The 14,473-nt window shown below is 37.0% G+C and overlaps 1 protein-coding gene across 2 annotated transcripts in view; it reads left to right on the forward strand.

Annotated features, from left to right (window-relative positions):
• The window catches only part of ATG13 (autophagy related 13), a 1,186,869-nt gene that overhangs the window by 532,280 nt on the left and 640,116 nt on the right, over window positions 1-14,473 (forward strand). For both annotated transcript variants that reach the window (XM_044082606.1, XM_044082607.1), the window contains exon 10: window positions 14,110-14,208. In XM_044082606.1, coding sequence (XP_043938541.1) covers window positions 14,110-14,208 — 99 coding nt within the window. The remainder of the gene's footprint in view (window positions 1-14,109; window positions 14,209-14,473) is intronic.

A 14,473-nucleotide genomic window follows, 5' to 3' on the forward strand; every position in this document is an offset into this window, starting at 1 on the left:
AGTACTACAATCAGTTCAACATTATATAAATTGCTTAATTCCTGCCTTCCTTAAAACCTCACACCTTTTTCAAAACATTATTTGGCATGTATTGTTCCCACAATTTCTATATAATTCGCTCCTACCCTTTCCCTAAGATCCCAGTTGCAGTTCTTTTATCTGTGTTACATTATTCAGTACTTCAAGTACACTTGGTTTAGACTTTGAATTCTATTTTCTAGTCATTGCTTTTTTGGCAGCCACAGAAATTTAACTTAACAAGGCTTAACTATGCCCGGCAATGCAAAGCATGTATGTCAGCTCAAAAAATCATTTCCTTTGCTCACCCAGCATTTCTGACAGAGTACTCTGTAGGGAATTTTTAAACTTTGCCAACTCATTACACTCCCAAAACACATGTTCCCAGTTGTCTCTTTCTTCCCCATTTCACCGCCAGTATTTGGCATCTCCCTAAGGAAGAATTCTTTGGAGTTTGCTTAGTGTATAAAAATACCCATGCATACACTTCCATGCAGAAATACCAAATCTTCTAGATTTTCTTGCATATTTGAGAGCCGTACACATCTTTCCATTGTTTCCTTGTGAAATGCTTATCCAGTCTCTCTTCTTCCTAATCTTTTCTAACCTCCGCTGATTGGTTCCTGTAGTTAGTTTTTTTTTTCAAACACCTTTATTGAATTATCACTTGTGACTTAGGCAAATCTACACTCATATAAAAGTAATCAAACTATATTAACATAAACATTATACTTCACATATATTGCTGTATATCATATAACCTAAGTAATATTACATACATGATTCATTTCCTGCCTTTTTTTTTTTAAACAAGACATGTCTTTATTAAACCATCGCTTACTACATAGGCAATCATACAATTATATAAATGAAAACATACCACATTGACACAATCCTAATTGCAATCATTTTACATCACAAACCATACTGTCACACTCCCATTTGCAGACATTGTATATCACTTATAATATACCCAGTCTTTGTCACTCAAACATTACATAGCTCATTTAAGTCCTGCCGCCTTTTAAACCTCATTCATCCCTTGTATGTATTGTTCCCACAATTCCAATTTTTTCCTATGTAGTTTGCTTCTACCCTTTTGTAAAGATCTTAATTCCAGTTGTTTTATTTCTGTTGCTATATTCACTATTTCCAATATCGTTGGTTTAGATTTTGATTTCCATTTTCTAGTAATTGCTTTTTTGGCAGCCACCACAGTTAGACACAAGACCTTACTATGTCTGTGCAATTCCGATTCTGTATCATAGCTTAGAAAAATCATCTTCCTCTTCACACCAATCCACCCACCCAGCATCTCTGACAGTGCATCCCGTAGGGAATCTTTTAAGTCCGCCAACCCCCTTCACTCCCAGAAAATATGTTCCCAAGTACCTCTTTCTTCCCTGTCACACCTCCAACATTATTAAACATAGCAAGGCCTTACCATGTCTAGGCAATTCTGGCTCTCTGTCATAGCTCAGAAAAATCATCTCCCTCATCAGACCAGTCTGCCCACCCATCATCTCCGAGAGTGCATCCCGAAGGGAATCCCTCAAGTCTGCCAACTCAATGCATTCCCAGAAAATATGTTTCCAGTTGCCTCTGATTCCTATAGTTATTGTGCAATATTTTATATGCCCTGCTAATTATCTCTTTTTAATAGCTGCTTCTCGTCTAGTTTCAACTAAAAATTGTACCAGAGTAGGTCTTTCATTTAAGATTCCTCTGTCCCTTTCTTTTTGCCTCCTGTATCAGGGATTGATATCCGATTATAGACCGGCTCTAGCCTTCAGATGAAATGTCTCCTTGGCCCCTTCCCATTCTGTTACGTTTCCATCACTAGTTATTTGCTCCTAGTACCTTAGTTTCTTTGCCAGTTTTCTTGAGTAAATTCTAGCCTCCTCTTGCCTATTTTCTGTACCCCTAATTACAGTCATCCCTATGAGCAAAATCTCCTTTTTCCATTCTCGCATTAGCTTAGTTCTTCGAATACTTTCTGCTACTGTATGAATATAAGATACTCTATGGCTGTTATTCTCTTTAAGGACTTTCATTCAAAATCCCAGTTTCTCCTTATTTCTTCGATTACTCCCCCTTCTTCATCATCATCTCCTTCCACTTTGAATTGCAACTTTCTGCTTGTGTTACGTATATGAGATTAAACTGTGTAGTTCTAAAATATCCCTTCAAATCAGGTAATCCTAAACCACCTCATTCTGTTGGAAGGATCGACTCTTTCCCTCTTCTCTTCCCAGATAAATTCGTTCACATGTTTATAATTATTGTCCACAACTTCCTTGGTTGGTAAAAATATGCCTGACTTGTATGTAAAACTAAAGGGGCTAAACATTTTTACTGCTTGCATCTTGCTGTCCTTATCCATAAACCAGAGCTTTCAGTTTCTCAGTTTTTGTATTCTTTTGTTTAGTCTCTTCCCACATGTGCTAGCTGCCATAACAGAATCCTCTTTAATCCATTCTCCTAAATACTTCATTTTATCATGTTTCGTTAAATATGGGTATTGTTGAACCAGATCATGTATGGAAACATAGTTTACAGCTGTAGCTTTTCTTTGATCATCATTAATTTAAAATCCTGAAAAGACTTGAAACTGTTTCAAAATGACCCACTAAATTGAAATGTCCTTTTTTGGTTTAATCGAATATAAACTAATGTCATCTGCAAATAAAGCCAAATTTTCTTGATTACCATATCAATTATATCTTTGAATTTCTGAGTCCATTATTTACTTTACCAGTGGTTCTAAATAGAATGCAAATAAAAGGGAAGGAGGACAACCCTGCCTGGTTCCTCTGTTCTGACTCAACTTATCAGAGAGGAACCTTCCACTTTCATTTTTTCTTCTGATCCCTCATATATCTTCTTAATTAGCCATATTAGTGTGTCAGGGAATGCAAATTCTTCCATTGCCGTACTCATATAATCCCGGTTTACCATGATGGATGCTTTCTTTGCATCAAGACCCACCAACAACAGCAGTATTTTCTTATACTCTTCTTCCCTTTGGGTCTTCATTTTTCTATTAATGCTGTCAAATGTTTGCTTCCACTTCACAAAAAACACATTGATCCATATCTATCAATTTTGGCAACACCTTTGTCATTCTCTCAGTTTTTATAGACAAACACTTTATAATCAAAAGTTTAATATTGAAATGGACCTATGTGAAGTGGGATCTGACTGTTATTTGCCACGTATAGGTATTACAGCCACCACAGCTTTCTTCCAGGATGTTGGTGTTCCCTCCACCTTTTAAAGTGCTGCTGAACAAAACTTTTCAGATCTTTATTACTTACTTCCCCACTGTCTTCCAAATGTCCACAGGATTACCATTTATTTCGTAAGACTTTTCCTGTAAATTGATTATTCACTGATTTAGCTCATCTCCCCCCATTTTAACTGTCGATTCTCATCTGTGACTTACCTTGGCATACTTAGTCTTCTATAAATATTTCCATTTATACTTTTTCTTGATTTCCACATATCTCTGCTCTCCAGGATCTGTCATTATTTTTCTTTTTATAGGCTCCCTAAGTTTGGCAACAACCTTTTCTGTTACCTGTGTCATTGTACTCAAGGTTTTTGTGCTCTAGAGTTATTATCAACAAACAGTTGCTTAACAGCAATTGTTCTAAACTCATGCATATTATCTAGATACCCCCTTATTTTCTCTAGCACTGTGCAGTTGCACCTGTGGAACATACCCATGATGTGTCCTTTCAGTTAACTTTTCTTGCTGTGGAATACCAGTCCAGTTGCTTATTTGTGCTTTCATAAAATTAATACAGTCTGTTTCTTACAGTTTCTCTGGTACAGCAGAAAATGTCAATTTTTTCTGCTTGCTCTGTCCTCTTAACTGTACCATTTTTTGAAACCGCTCATCTTGAGTGGTCTCATACTTAGCCAGCCATTTCTTTATTTTGACCTATGAATTTTTGCAGTTTTATCAGTCTATCTGAATAGCTGTTTAAAGCTTCTTCCATTTTCCAGCCTTTTGTTATTTGAGTTGACATAATTTTTGAATGTTTTATTTATTATTATCACCACTGAGTACAGTTGATTTATTTTTCATCTAAATTATTGGATGCCATCTCTTCCACCAAAGCTGTAGCATGAACTACTTTTTGCTGAACAGCTGCAGGATTCTTCCATGTCAGTGTTTTCTCTTCACCTTTGTTCTTTGTTGGCATCCACCAGTGTACTTAATAGCAAGCAACTGAATGTTACTAGTACTGGCAGTTTTACTAGCCCTTTTCACTGTTTCTCCTTTCACACAGACAACTGAAGTCAAGCTGTTGATCAGTGTGCAGCCATCTTGGAAGTCCACACTTCCAGGTAGTCTATATCAGTAATGTTTACTTTATCATCCATACAAAATCCTTACGAGTAAAGCTACATCAGGTATGAAAGCAGCTTTCCCTGATGGGTGTTCGAGACACTTTCAGAAACAAATTAGTAGCTTGGTGGAAAAAGACAAGAATTACAAGTACTCTATTGCATGAAATGGCAGTAGTGTCTGCAGGTCGTAGCATCTGTCTTGTGGATCTTGTATTTGCCAGCATATCACATCTGCTGTCTTTCAGTCACAGGTACCAAACTCTCTCAAAAACACCTTTACATACAACTGAGTGTATTTTTAATTTTGTTGAATCTTTCAACTTTTTAATGGTTTCACTGTCCCAAATTGCTGAGAGCCAAGCTGTTGCTTTGATGGGTCTAAAGGCTTGTATCTTAACTGTCTGAGACCATAGTTTATTTTTTTACACATTATTAAACATATCTTTTTTTCAGACATGGCTTTTGAGCTATGGATAGTAGCCAGTGTCATTCCCATTCCAAAGCTTCTGGTTGCCTCCTTGATTACAATAGGCCAGTTCCCTTCCTTCCACCATTGGTTAACTTGCTGAAGTAAATGGCACAGTGCAACTAAAGGTGCATACTGAAGCTTATGCCCTTCTCTCAGTCACATCGTTTCATGAGTGGCATAGCAGTCTCACAGCATTCATTGCTGTCATCAGCTGTCTGAATCTACCAGTAGAACTGCACACCTTACTGGTGCTGACTTTATGGATCTGTCAGGGGACCAGTGCCTCAGCGGATCATAACCTCCTTATCAGATTTCTTAGTCTATGAAAACATTTCTTCTGAAATGATTTATGCTACATTACCTGTTTAACAGGCAGCTTATTTTCATCAGTTAACTGGGCAAGTGAAATGGTCAGATGACCCCTTTTTAGCTCCGACCCAGGTCATTTATGCAAATATAATGACTAAAACATGCATCGGAATATATACGTAGTTTTATTGATAAGAAAACAAGAAACAGCAGAATATAAGCATCACTAACAGATAGAGTAGAAACACTGTTACAATTGTAAAGAAGGCAACAAACAGTAGAAAGCAAGCATCAGTAATGCACTGTAACAGTGTAAAAGACAACAGTTGCATGGTATGCATGGACAATATACTAATATTAGCAGCAAGGGAGTGACCTCCTCTTTGTATATTAAGTTCTGCAAAGTCCATTGTGAAAAAGGTGTAGCAGCAGAAATTGTTGTAGCTTGTACTAGTGCGCACTACATATGTTCAAGTACATATTGCATATAGTTGAGCTATATCAAAAATAGATAACGTTTTGAGTCTTCCAAGATGGCTGCACATTGAGTAACAGCTTAATTTCACCTCTCCCAGTGTGAAAACAGAAACTCAGAAGAGGGCCAGTGAACTCATTTATTTATGTAAATTTCTATAACTGGCTGGTAGGTGCACTGCCTGGATGCCAGCAAAAAAGAAATTCAGAAAACCTGAAAAGAAAAAAACAACCATAAAAGGTGAGGAAAAAACTGAGAAGAATTCTGCGGCTTTTCAGCAAAAGGCAGTGCAAGACACTGACACAAATGTTCTCCAGGAAGGGCTAACACAGACAAACAACTGGTGTCAGAGCCATGGACTAAAACTAAATGCCAAGAAATGCATAGTAGTATCCTTTGGGAAGTCATCCACCCCTGATAACTATCATATTGACAACAAACCCCTTGGGGTTAACCCAGTAGTCAGGGATTTAGGGATACACATCAATGGTACTCTAACCTTTGACCATCACGTGTGTACAGTAGTGAGGAAATCACTCTGTGTTGTGCAACTTATAAACAAAGGTATGGCATTTAAGTCCAAGGAAGTCATTATTCCCCTGTGCTCGGCATTCATCAGACCTATAATCCCCCCTTTGGTATGTACCTAATTAGGCATATCCAACAATTGTAATGTCCACAGAGGTTCCTCACTAAAAGAATACAGGTTGCAAGTAAAATGTCCTTTGCAGACCATCTTAAGGTCCTATCCCTGTATTCTGTCTCCTACAGGCTTTTGAGGTGAGATCTATGCCTGGCGTAGAGGGTATTGACCTCACTCTGATGAACCTCCTGCATATCCACAAAAGAAACCGCACCAAATTACCCATTCTAAAGACTTAAATATTGCCTGTGATGTATTCCAAGAAACTACCCCGTCTCTAGAGCAGACTCCCAATCTATGTGAAGCAGAGTTTTACCCTAACCAAATTCAAGTGCAACTTGGACAATTGGATGGGGAACAGGAAATTCATCCCTGGTTTGGCAGCTATGTCTGTAATGGACATAGACAACCTGTAAATGGTTCAGTTCCCATGCCTCTGCTTGTAAATGTTTCATCTCCCAAGCTCCTGCTTACACCTGTCAAGGGTATCAGAACTTGTCAGAGATGTGGGACGCATGGCTAGGCTTAAAAAGGTACATGTGGTCATTACCCTAGTAAATACCTATGAACCTATGAAGATATGACTTCCAGTAACCTAGAGGAGAAAAAAAAAGTCAAATGTGCTCAGAGGTGATTAAAATAAATGAAACATTGATGGAGTATATCAACTCAAATAACAAAAGGATGGAAAAAATGGAAGAAAGCTTTAAACATATATTCAAATGATGTGATAAAATTGCAAAACTCAGAGGCTGAAATGAAGAAAAGGCTGACTGTGAGACTGCTCAAGAAGAGATATTTAAAAATAATGGAATTAGAAGACAGAGCTCACAGTGAAAAACTGAGATTTTCTGCTGTACCAGAGAAGCTGGAAGGAACAGACTGTATTCACAGATTCATAGATTAGTACTAGGCTAACTGCCCTTGTGGGCCATTTTAAACCTAGCCAATTACCCCATGTGAGAATCAAACCATGGACCTTGTGTTTGTATGGTAAACAGCTTAACCATTATGCCAACCTCCCACCCCCATTCATTTTATAAAAGCAAAAATAAACAACTAGACTGGCATTCCACAGCAGGAGTTGTTAATTGAAAGGGCTCATCATGTGCGTGCTCCAAACCTGGCCGTGAAAAAGCAACCTAGACCTTTAATAGTAAAGATACAATCCTGCCAGTAGAAGGAGTTGATTCTGACAAAACTGCTGCAGAAGCACAAAGTTCTAAACGTGAGAGACAGCAGAGTGTGGAAAATGATTACTCACTGCACACCAGGCAGAAGAGTCAATTTGTCTTACTAATTAGGGAATGTTGAGATGCAGGCATGAACTTCAAACTGCTGTATGCAGCTATCTTTAAAATATTCTTTCCTGGAGGGACAAAATCATTTTTGATGCAGAATCTGCTAAGGAGGAAATATAAAAGTTTGTCCAACAAAAAGTGAGCTGTGAAACAGAAGGAGATTCTTCTTGTTCTTCTGGTAATAAAGACCACAGAGAGACTGTGCCAGTGAAACCTTTTCTAGTGTTTCAATGGAAAATCCTTGAGAGACAGAAAAAAGCACAAGAGTTGACAAGAAGAACTAAAAGTACAGTGGAAAGGAAACCGAGATTGGATTTGGGAGATGGAAATAAACCCAGCAATTCAGAAATTGACAAATGTAATTAATGCTTTATAGCCCCACATTTATTTGTGAGACATGACAGAACAAGAAAACCTGGAAATATTGGACTTTTTGACTTTGTTAAACTTGTAGGGGACTCTAAAGCATGTGCCGTACTTCATGTATAGAGGAACACTTAGGAGAGGGGAAGAGGAAGTAAAGAGTTAACTGTAAGTAAAATAAACTTTTCTTATTAACAGAAATATTTGTATACTGCATGATATCTGCATGCTATAAAGTAAAGCTTTCTCCGTTATTTTCAAGTGTAGTGGAGATACGAAAGTAAACAGGTGTCCTCGTCTTTTCCTTCTTTTCACTTTCTCCTTGCTCAGTTTAAAGAAATGTAGACACTGCAATGTAAAAAAAAGTCTGATGAAAAGAGTATGATACAAGAAAAAATGATGTGCTTTTTTTTCAATCTTGCATAGGAGAATGACTGGATTAAGGCACTTGGTTTTATCTAGTAACAAGTTTTAAGAGAAAGTAAATAAAAAAGAATGTTGCCTTAAATAAAGCTCTCCTTTAGCACATAAATAAATAAATAAATACTTGTAGAAGCAACTCTGTATCTGGTTCCCATGTCTCCATGGAGACAGTCTGATAAAGATCAATTAAAAACGAATACTTTTTTCTTGTAATAGCTTTCTTTCATTGGCTAGGAGATGATGTTTTCTGAAAGCATTCAAGTGTTTTTGAATTCTGTGAGAGCAAGAAAGGTCAAACAAAACCAGACAGCACTTAGTAGAAGCACAGACTGTACTTTGTGTTTTAACATGGATAACCTTCCTTTTAGGATAACCCAAGTCTGTAAGTGTGGCTGTCAGTTTGGGACATTTATCCTATTAGGAAGGTAAAACTTCAGTATTTGAAGATGTGCATAATTTTGTGTGCTAATATTAAGTTAATAGATTTTTGGGATGTATTGGGGGTATAGTTGTTTTTTGTGTGAGGGCTTTCAATAAAACAAATAGTTTTGTAAGATATGACATAGGCTCAAGTGGATATGATAAGAGACAACTGTATAAAAGGTCAACCTGCCAAACATTAGTGTGTGGGTGTAACACCAAAGCTGGAACTAGCTACGTAACAAAAAAGCGGTTACAAACAAAAGGTAGGGATAATGACTTTTTAACATAATGCCCCTTCCGATATTATCTTTAAATATTAACGGCCTCATATGTATATATAATAAAGAAAGAGTAGTGAATAATAATAGAGTGCAAAGAGTTTTGCTACAGGAGACACATTTGGAAAGAACCGAACATGTATATTTGATAAAGAAAGGATTTCAGAATGGTTATTCATCGGAATACCTGGGACAAAGGAAAAGAGGAGTACTTATATTAATAGCAAGATTAGCTCCAATAGTGATAGAAGAGGATAAAAAAGATAATGGTAGATATGTAGTACTAAGGGCTGTTGGCAAGGGAGGAAGATTACACAGGCGTGTATTTATATCTCACCTAAAACTGCTATAATGGAGCTTAAGAAAATTCTTGGAGAAATAATCAGCTTTCAGCAAGGAATATTACTTATAAGTGGGGACTGGAATTTGATTTGCAGCAGCAAAGATGTGTTTGGGGGCCCAGAAGGGAAAATATAACATAGGAGGGTAGATTTTTGAAGAAATTTATTAAAATATTTGGCATGGAAGATGTGAATTCAGTGCTAGGAGTTAGGAGTGAATTTAAATATTATTCCCCATGATACAAAAATGTGCTGGGGTAGACAGAATTTATATTTCACAGGAACATGTGCATTTACTTGAAGGTCTTGACACGCACCCAGTAACTATTTGAGATTGTGCGCCAATAATAACTAAAATAAAAACACAGGGTAATGAAATAAAAATGAGACACTGGTGCTTTCCCACCTCTCTTGAAAAGAGAGGAATTTAAGGTATGGATAAGTGGAAGTTATTCAGAAGCTATCCGAGAAGATAGAAATTTCTTCTGAAAATATAGCTAGAAAGTGGGATAAAATTAAAGTGGAGTTTAAAAACAGAGTGAAATAAAAGAAAAAGAGAGATGGTTAAAAAGTAACTAGAATTATTTATATTGACAAATGCTGAAGTTTTGCAGAATAGAGGGAATCTGACAGAACAAGAATAGGAGCAACTATAGAATGCTAAATAGAAAATAAGGGATTACCTTGATAATATGCACGATTTTAGAAAGCTTGCTGTTAAGCAACTGATTTTTAATAATAACTCGTGCACAAAAACTTTTAGCACAATGACTCTGGCAACAGAAAGTAGAAAGGGACGTCGCCAAACTTAAGGAGCTTGTATCAAGGAAGATGATAAGATTCTGTAGAGGTGCTGAAATATATTTTGAAAATTCTATGAAAGTCTGTATAAGGCAGAGAAATATGGAAATCAAGAAAAAGGTACAAATGAAAATGTTTATGGAAGAATTAAGTATGCCAAGGTTAGAAGTAGATGAGGCTCAATTGCTAACAGTTAGGATAGGAGGAGATGAGATAAAAATGGTGATGTATAACCAATCCACAGGAAAGTCTCCGGGAATAGATGATATTCCTTTGGAAGTTTGGAAGCTAAGAGGGAAAAACTGATAAAGATGTTGAAGTTTTTGTTTGACAGTATTTTAAGAGGAGGAGAAGTACCAACATCCTGGAAGAAAGCAGTGATGGTTATACCAAAAGAGCATATAGACCCAACAGATCCAGCTTTATACAGACCCATTTCAGTATTAAACCATGGTTATAAAGTGTTTGTCTATAATATAAAGAATGGCAAAAGTAATGCCAAAATTGATAGATATGGATTAATGTGGTTTTGTGGAGAGAAGGCAAACATTTGACAACATTAAAAGAACACTGATGATCCAGATGGGGAGCAGAATGTAAGAAAATACCACTGTTGTTGCTGGGTCTTGAGACAGAGAAAGCATTTGCAGAGTAAGCTGGGACTTTATGAGAAGGGCAATGGAAACATTTGCATTCCCTGATAAAATTATAAGGTTGATTAGGAGGATATATGAGGGTATCGGAAGCAAAAAATTAAGTGGGTAGGTTCCTCTCTGATAATTTCTGCCTGAGCATAGGAACCAGGAAGGGGTATCCTGTTTCCTCTTTGATATTTGCATTATATTTAGAACCACTGGCAAAGAAAATAAGGGACTCAGAAATTCAAGGATATAATTGGTATGGTAGTCAAGAAAAGCAGTTTGTATATGCAGATGATATTATTTTATACCTGATAAAACCAGAAAAGGGCATTTCAGTGTTGTGGAACATTTGGAGACAGTTTCATATCTTTTTGGAATACAAAATTAATCAAGATAAAACAAAGGCAATAGCTGTAAGTTATAAACCCACACACAAATTAGTTCAGCAATTTCCATATTTACGGGGACATGACAAAATGCAGTATTTAGGGTTATGGATTAAAAAGGATTCTGGTGTGGCAGCTAAGGATGTCTAGGAAGAGGCTAAACAAAAGATAATACAAAAACTGAGAAAATGGAAGCTCTGTTATATGGATAAGGATAGTAAGATACAAGCAGTTAAAATGTTTTAGTCTTTTTAGTCTTGTACACAGGTCAGGCTTATTTTATCAACCAGAGGAGAAGTTACATGGATAGCAGAGCTGACAGATTTTATCTGGGAGGGTAAGGCAGTAAGAGTCAAGTGGGGTAAGCTGATTCTTCCAATAGAACAAGGCAGATTGGGATTACCTGATTGATGGGGTATTTCAGAGCTACATATTTAAGGCTGCTATAAATAGCACAAGCAGAAACCCATAATTCAAAGTGGAAAGGGAGGATGATGAAAAAGGTGGAGAAAAGCTCAAGAAATAGAGAGAGACTGTGATTTTGTATGTAGATCTGTAAGAATAACAACAATAGTCTTACAGAATATTATGTTCATAAAGTAGCAGAAAGTTTTCTAAGAACTAAGCCAACATGGGAATGGAAAACGCAGATTCTGCTGATAGGGATGGCTGCAATTAGGGTTGTAGACAATAGGCAAGAGGGGGCTGGAATTTATTGGAGAAAACTGACAAAGGAACCAAGGTATTAGATGTGAATAACTAGACAAGGAAAGGTAACGGAATGGGAAGATGCCAAGAATTTATTTGGGCTGGCAGGTTAGAGACTGCCTTCACTGTCAAAGATTAATATCAGTGTATAGGCAAAGAGAAAGAAATTGGGGAGAGGGGGAGGGTTCTTAAACAAAACACCAGCACTGGTAGAGTTTTTAGTAGAATCTAGAACCGAATCTGCTGTTTAAAAAGGAAATAATTAGTACAGCATATAAAATGATTGCATGCTAACTATAAGAAACTGAGGAGGTTAGAAAGGTTTGGGAAGGTTTGGGAAGAAAGATTGGATAATAATTTACAAAGAAACATGGGGGAAATATGTATGTCTCCTGAATATGCAACAAAATCTAGAAGATTTAGGATTTTTGCATGGAAATGTATACATAGGTATTTTTATACCCAAAGTAGACTCCGTAGAATTTTTCCCCAGGTAGATAGCAAATGTTTGGAGGGGTGATGGGGAAGAAAGAAGTAATTGGGAACATTTTCTAGGAGTGTAATGAGTTGGCTGAGTTCAAGGATTCCCTGCAGACTACTTTAGCAGAGATACTGGGTGAGCAAATTGGTGTATCTAGGAAATGATTTTTCTGAGCTCTGATACATAATTGGAATTGCCAAGACATAGTAAGGCCTTGCCGAGTCTACTTATGGTGGTTACCAGAAGATGGAAATCCAAGTCTAACCAGCAGTACTAGACGCAGTGAATATAGTAACCGAGATAAAACAACTGGAATTGGGTTCTTTAGAAAAGTGTAGGAGTAAATTATGTAGAAAAGAGTGGGAATTGTGGGAACAGTACATATAGTGGAGGAATGAGGTTTAAAAGAAGGCAGGATGTGAATGAGCTATGTAATATTTGACTGATGATGATTGGGAAGATTATAAATGCAGTATGTTTGCAACTAAAATTATGTCAATATGGTTTGTGATATATAATGCTTACAATGAAGATTATGTTAATATGGTTTATTTTCATTCAAAGGGTTAGTTACATAATCATGAACAGAGGAGCAGTACCATGGTAAAACTGTGTACTTACAATATATGTAAGCATTGGCATTGAACACTTTTTTTCCCCATTTTGTATGTGGGGGTTGGGTATCATGTCAGGTGTGTCTATCCCCTAGCATCAATGCCCACACCCTATCATGATCTTTCTTTAGCACCACAGATATGTGTGCACTCTGATCCTGTTCAGAAGATCGAAAGCTCAAAAGACTGAAAATCAAAATATCAAAAACTCAAAATACCGAAAATGGAATTTGCCCTTTCTTCAGTGTTGTGCAATCTTGGAGTTGGTATATGTAATTAGCAGGGGTTGTGGGAGGGTGCAGGGGGTGGGCTTGCCCCTGCTTTAAAAATATTTTTGATATTTTGATTTTCAGCCTTTTGAACTTTCTATCGTCTGACACAGACCCATGCACTCACACCTTTGGTCAACTTAGTGTTCAGTTTGGTGCATATAAGCATGTTAGTGAGAAGAAGGGGAAAAATAAGGTAATAAATAAGAGTTTGCAACATGGTAGTGAAGACAGTATGTTTTTTTTTTTCGGAGGTATAGTATGTCTGGCAAGTTTGAACAGTATAGTGAGGTAACAAGAACTTCATATGTAGGTGAGCTTAAGTACTGTTTAGTATATGGTACTCACACAGTTTAGTTTGTTTGAAAAGCTTGGCTTCATTAATATACCCCAACATTTAATCTGTGATGTGGCCATGCTAGGATTGTCTCATTACTCTCAAGTCCTTGAAAATTCTGTAACTGACAGAAAAAATGATTACTATGGGTGCTGTAAAAGCTATTCTTTTTCATTTAACATTTGTTTGTTTGCTTTTAACCTGATTGCATTTTGCTGTCTTTTATTAATCCGCTGTATTTTCTTTGCATGCGTGCTTGGCACTGAAAGTCAGGAATTCTCCTGTCTGTTCCTATATTTTTGTGCAGCACGGGAACAGGAAGGTTCCAGAGTTAGATAATTCGGCCTAGTCATAGTTAGCCCTATTCTGAGATGAGCTTTCTTAGCTCATTGCCATTTGAGTGCTGGGTGCAGGCTGTTTGCTTTGTTTCTCCTAAGTAAAGATTTCACTTGCTACCTATTCTGTTGCAGGCAGTTTGAAAGGACCCAGCCCATCATGGGTATTATTATCGATCACTTTGTTGACCGCCCCTACTCCAACTCTTCTCCCATGCAGCCCTGCAATTACAGGTAAGGAACATGATACTAGTGATGAAAAATAGTATATTTAAGCTTTGCTGGTGTGGTGGAGGTTGAAATATACATGTCTCTAGCTTAGTGTGGATGACATTTTTCTTTCCCAGTGTAGATTGTTAGATGTCCTGAGCATTGTTTATTTTTTAGCTGTATAAATGCCAAAAGTTCAAAACTCTTCCATGTAAACATTTCAGTGTAATCACATTGCTAATTTAATACATTGCTAATATTAAAATGTAAATCCGTAGTCGGCTGGTGA

Source organism: Protopterus annectens, chromosome 9.part0 (assembly GCF_019279795.1).
Source record: "Protopterus annectens isolate FY-2018-M chromosome 9.part0, PAN1.0, whole genome shotgun sequence".
NCBI classification, from domain to species: Eukaryota; Metazoa; Chordata; order Ceratodontiformes; family Protopteridae; genus Protopterus; species Protopterus annectens.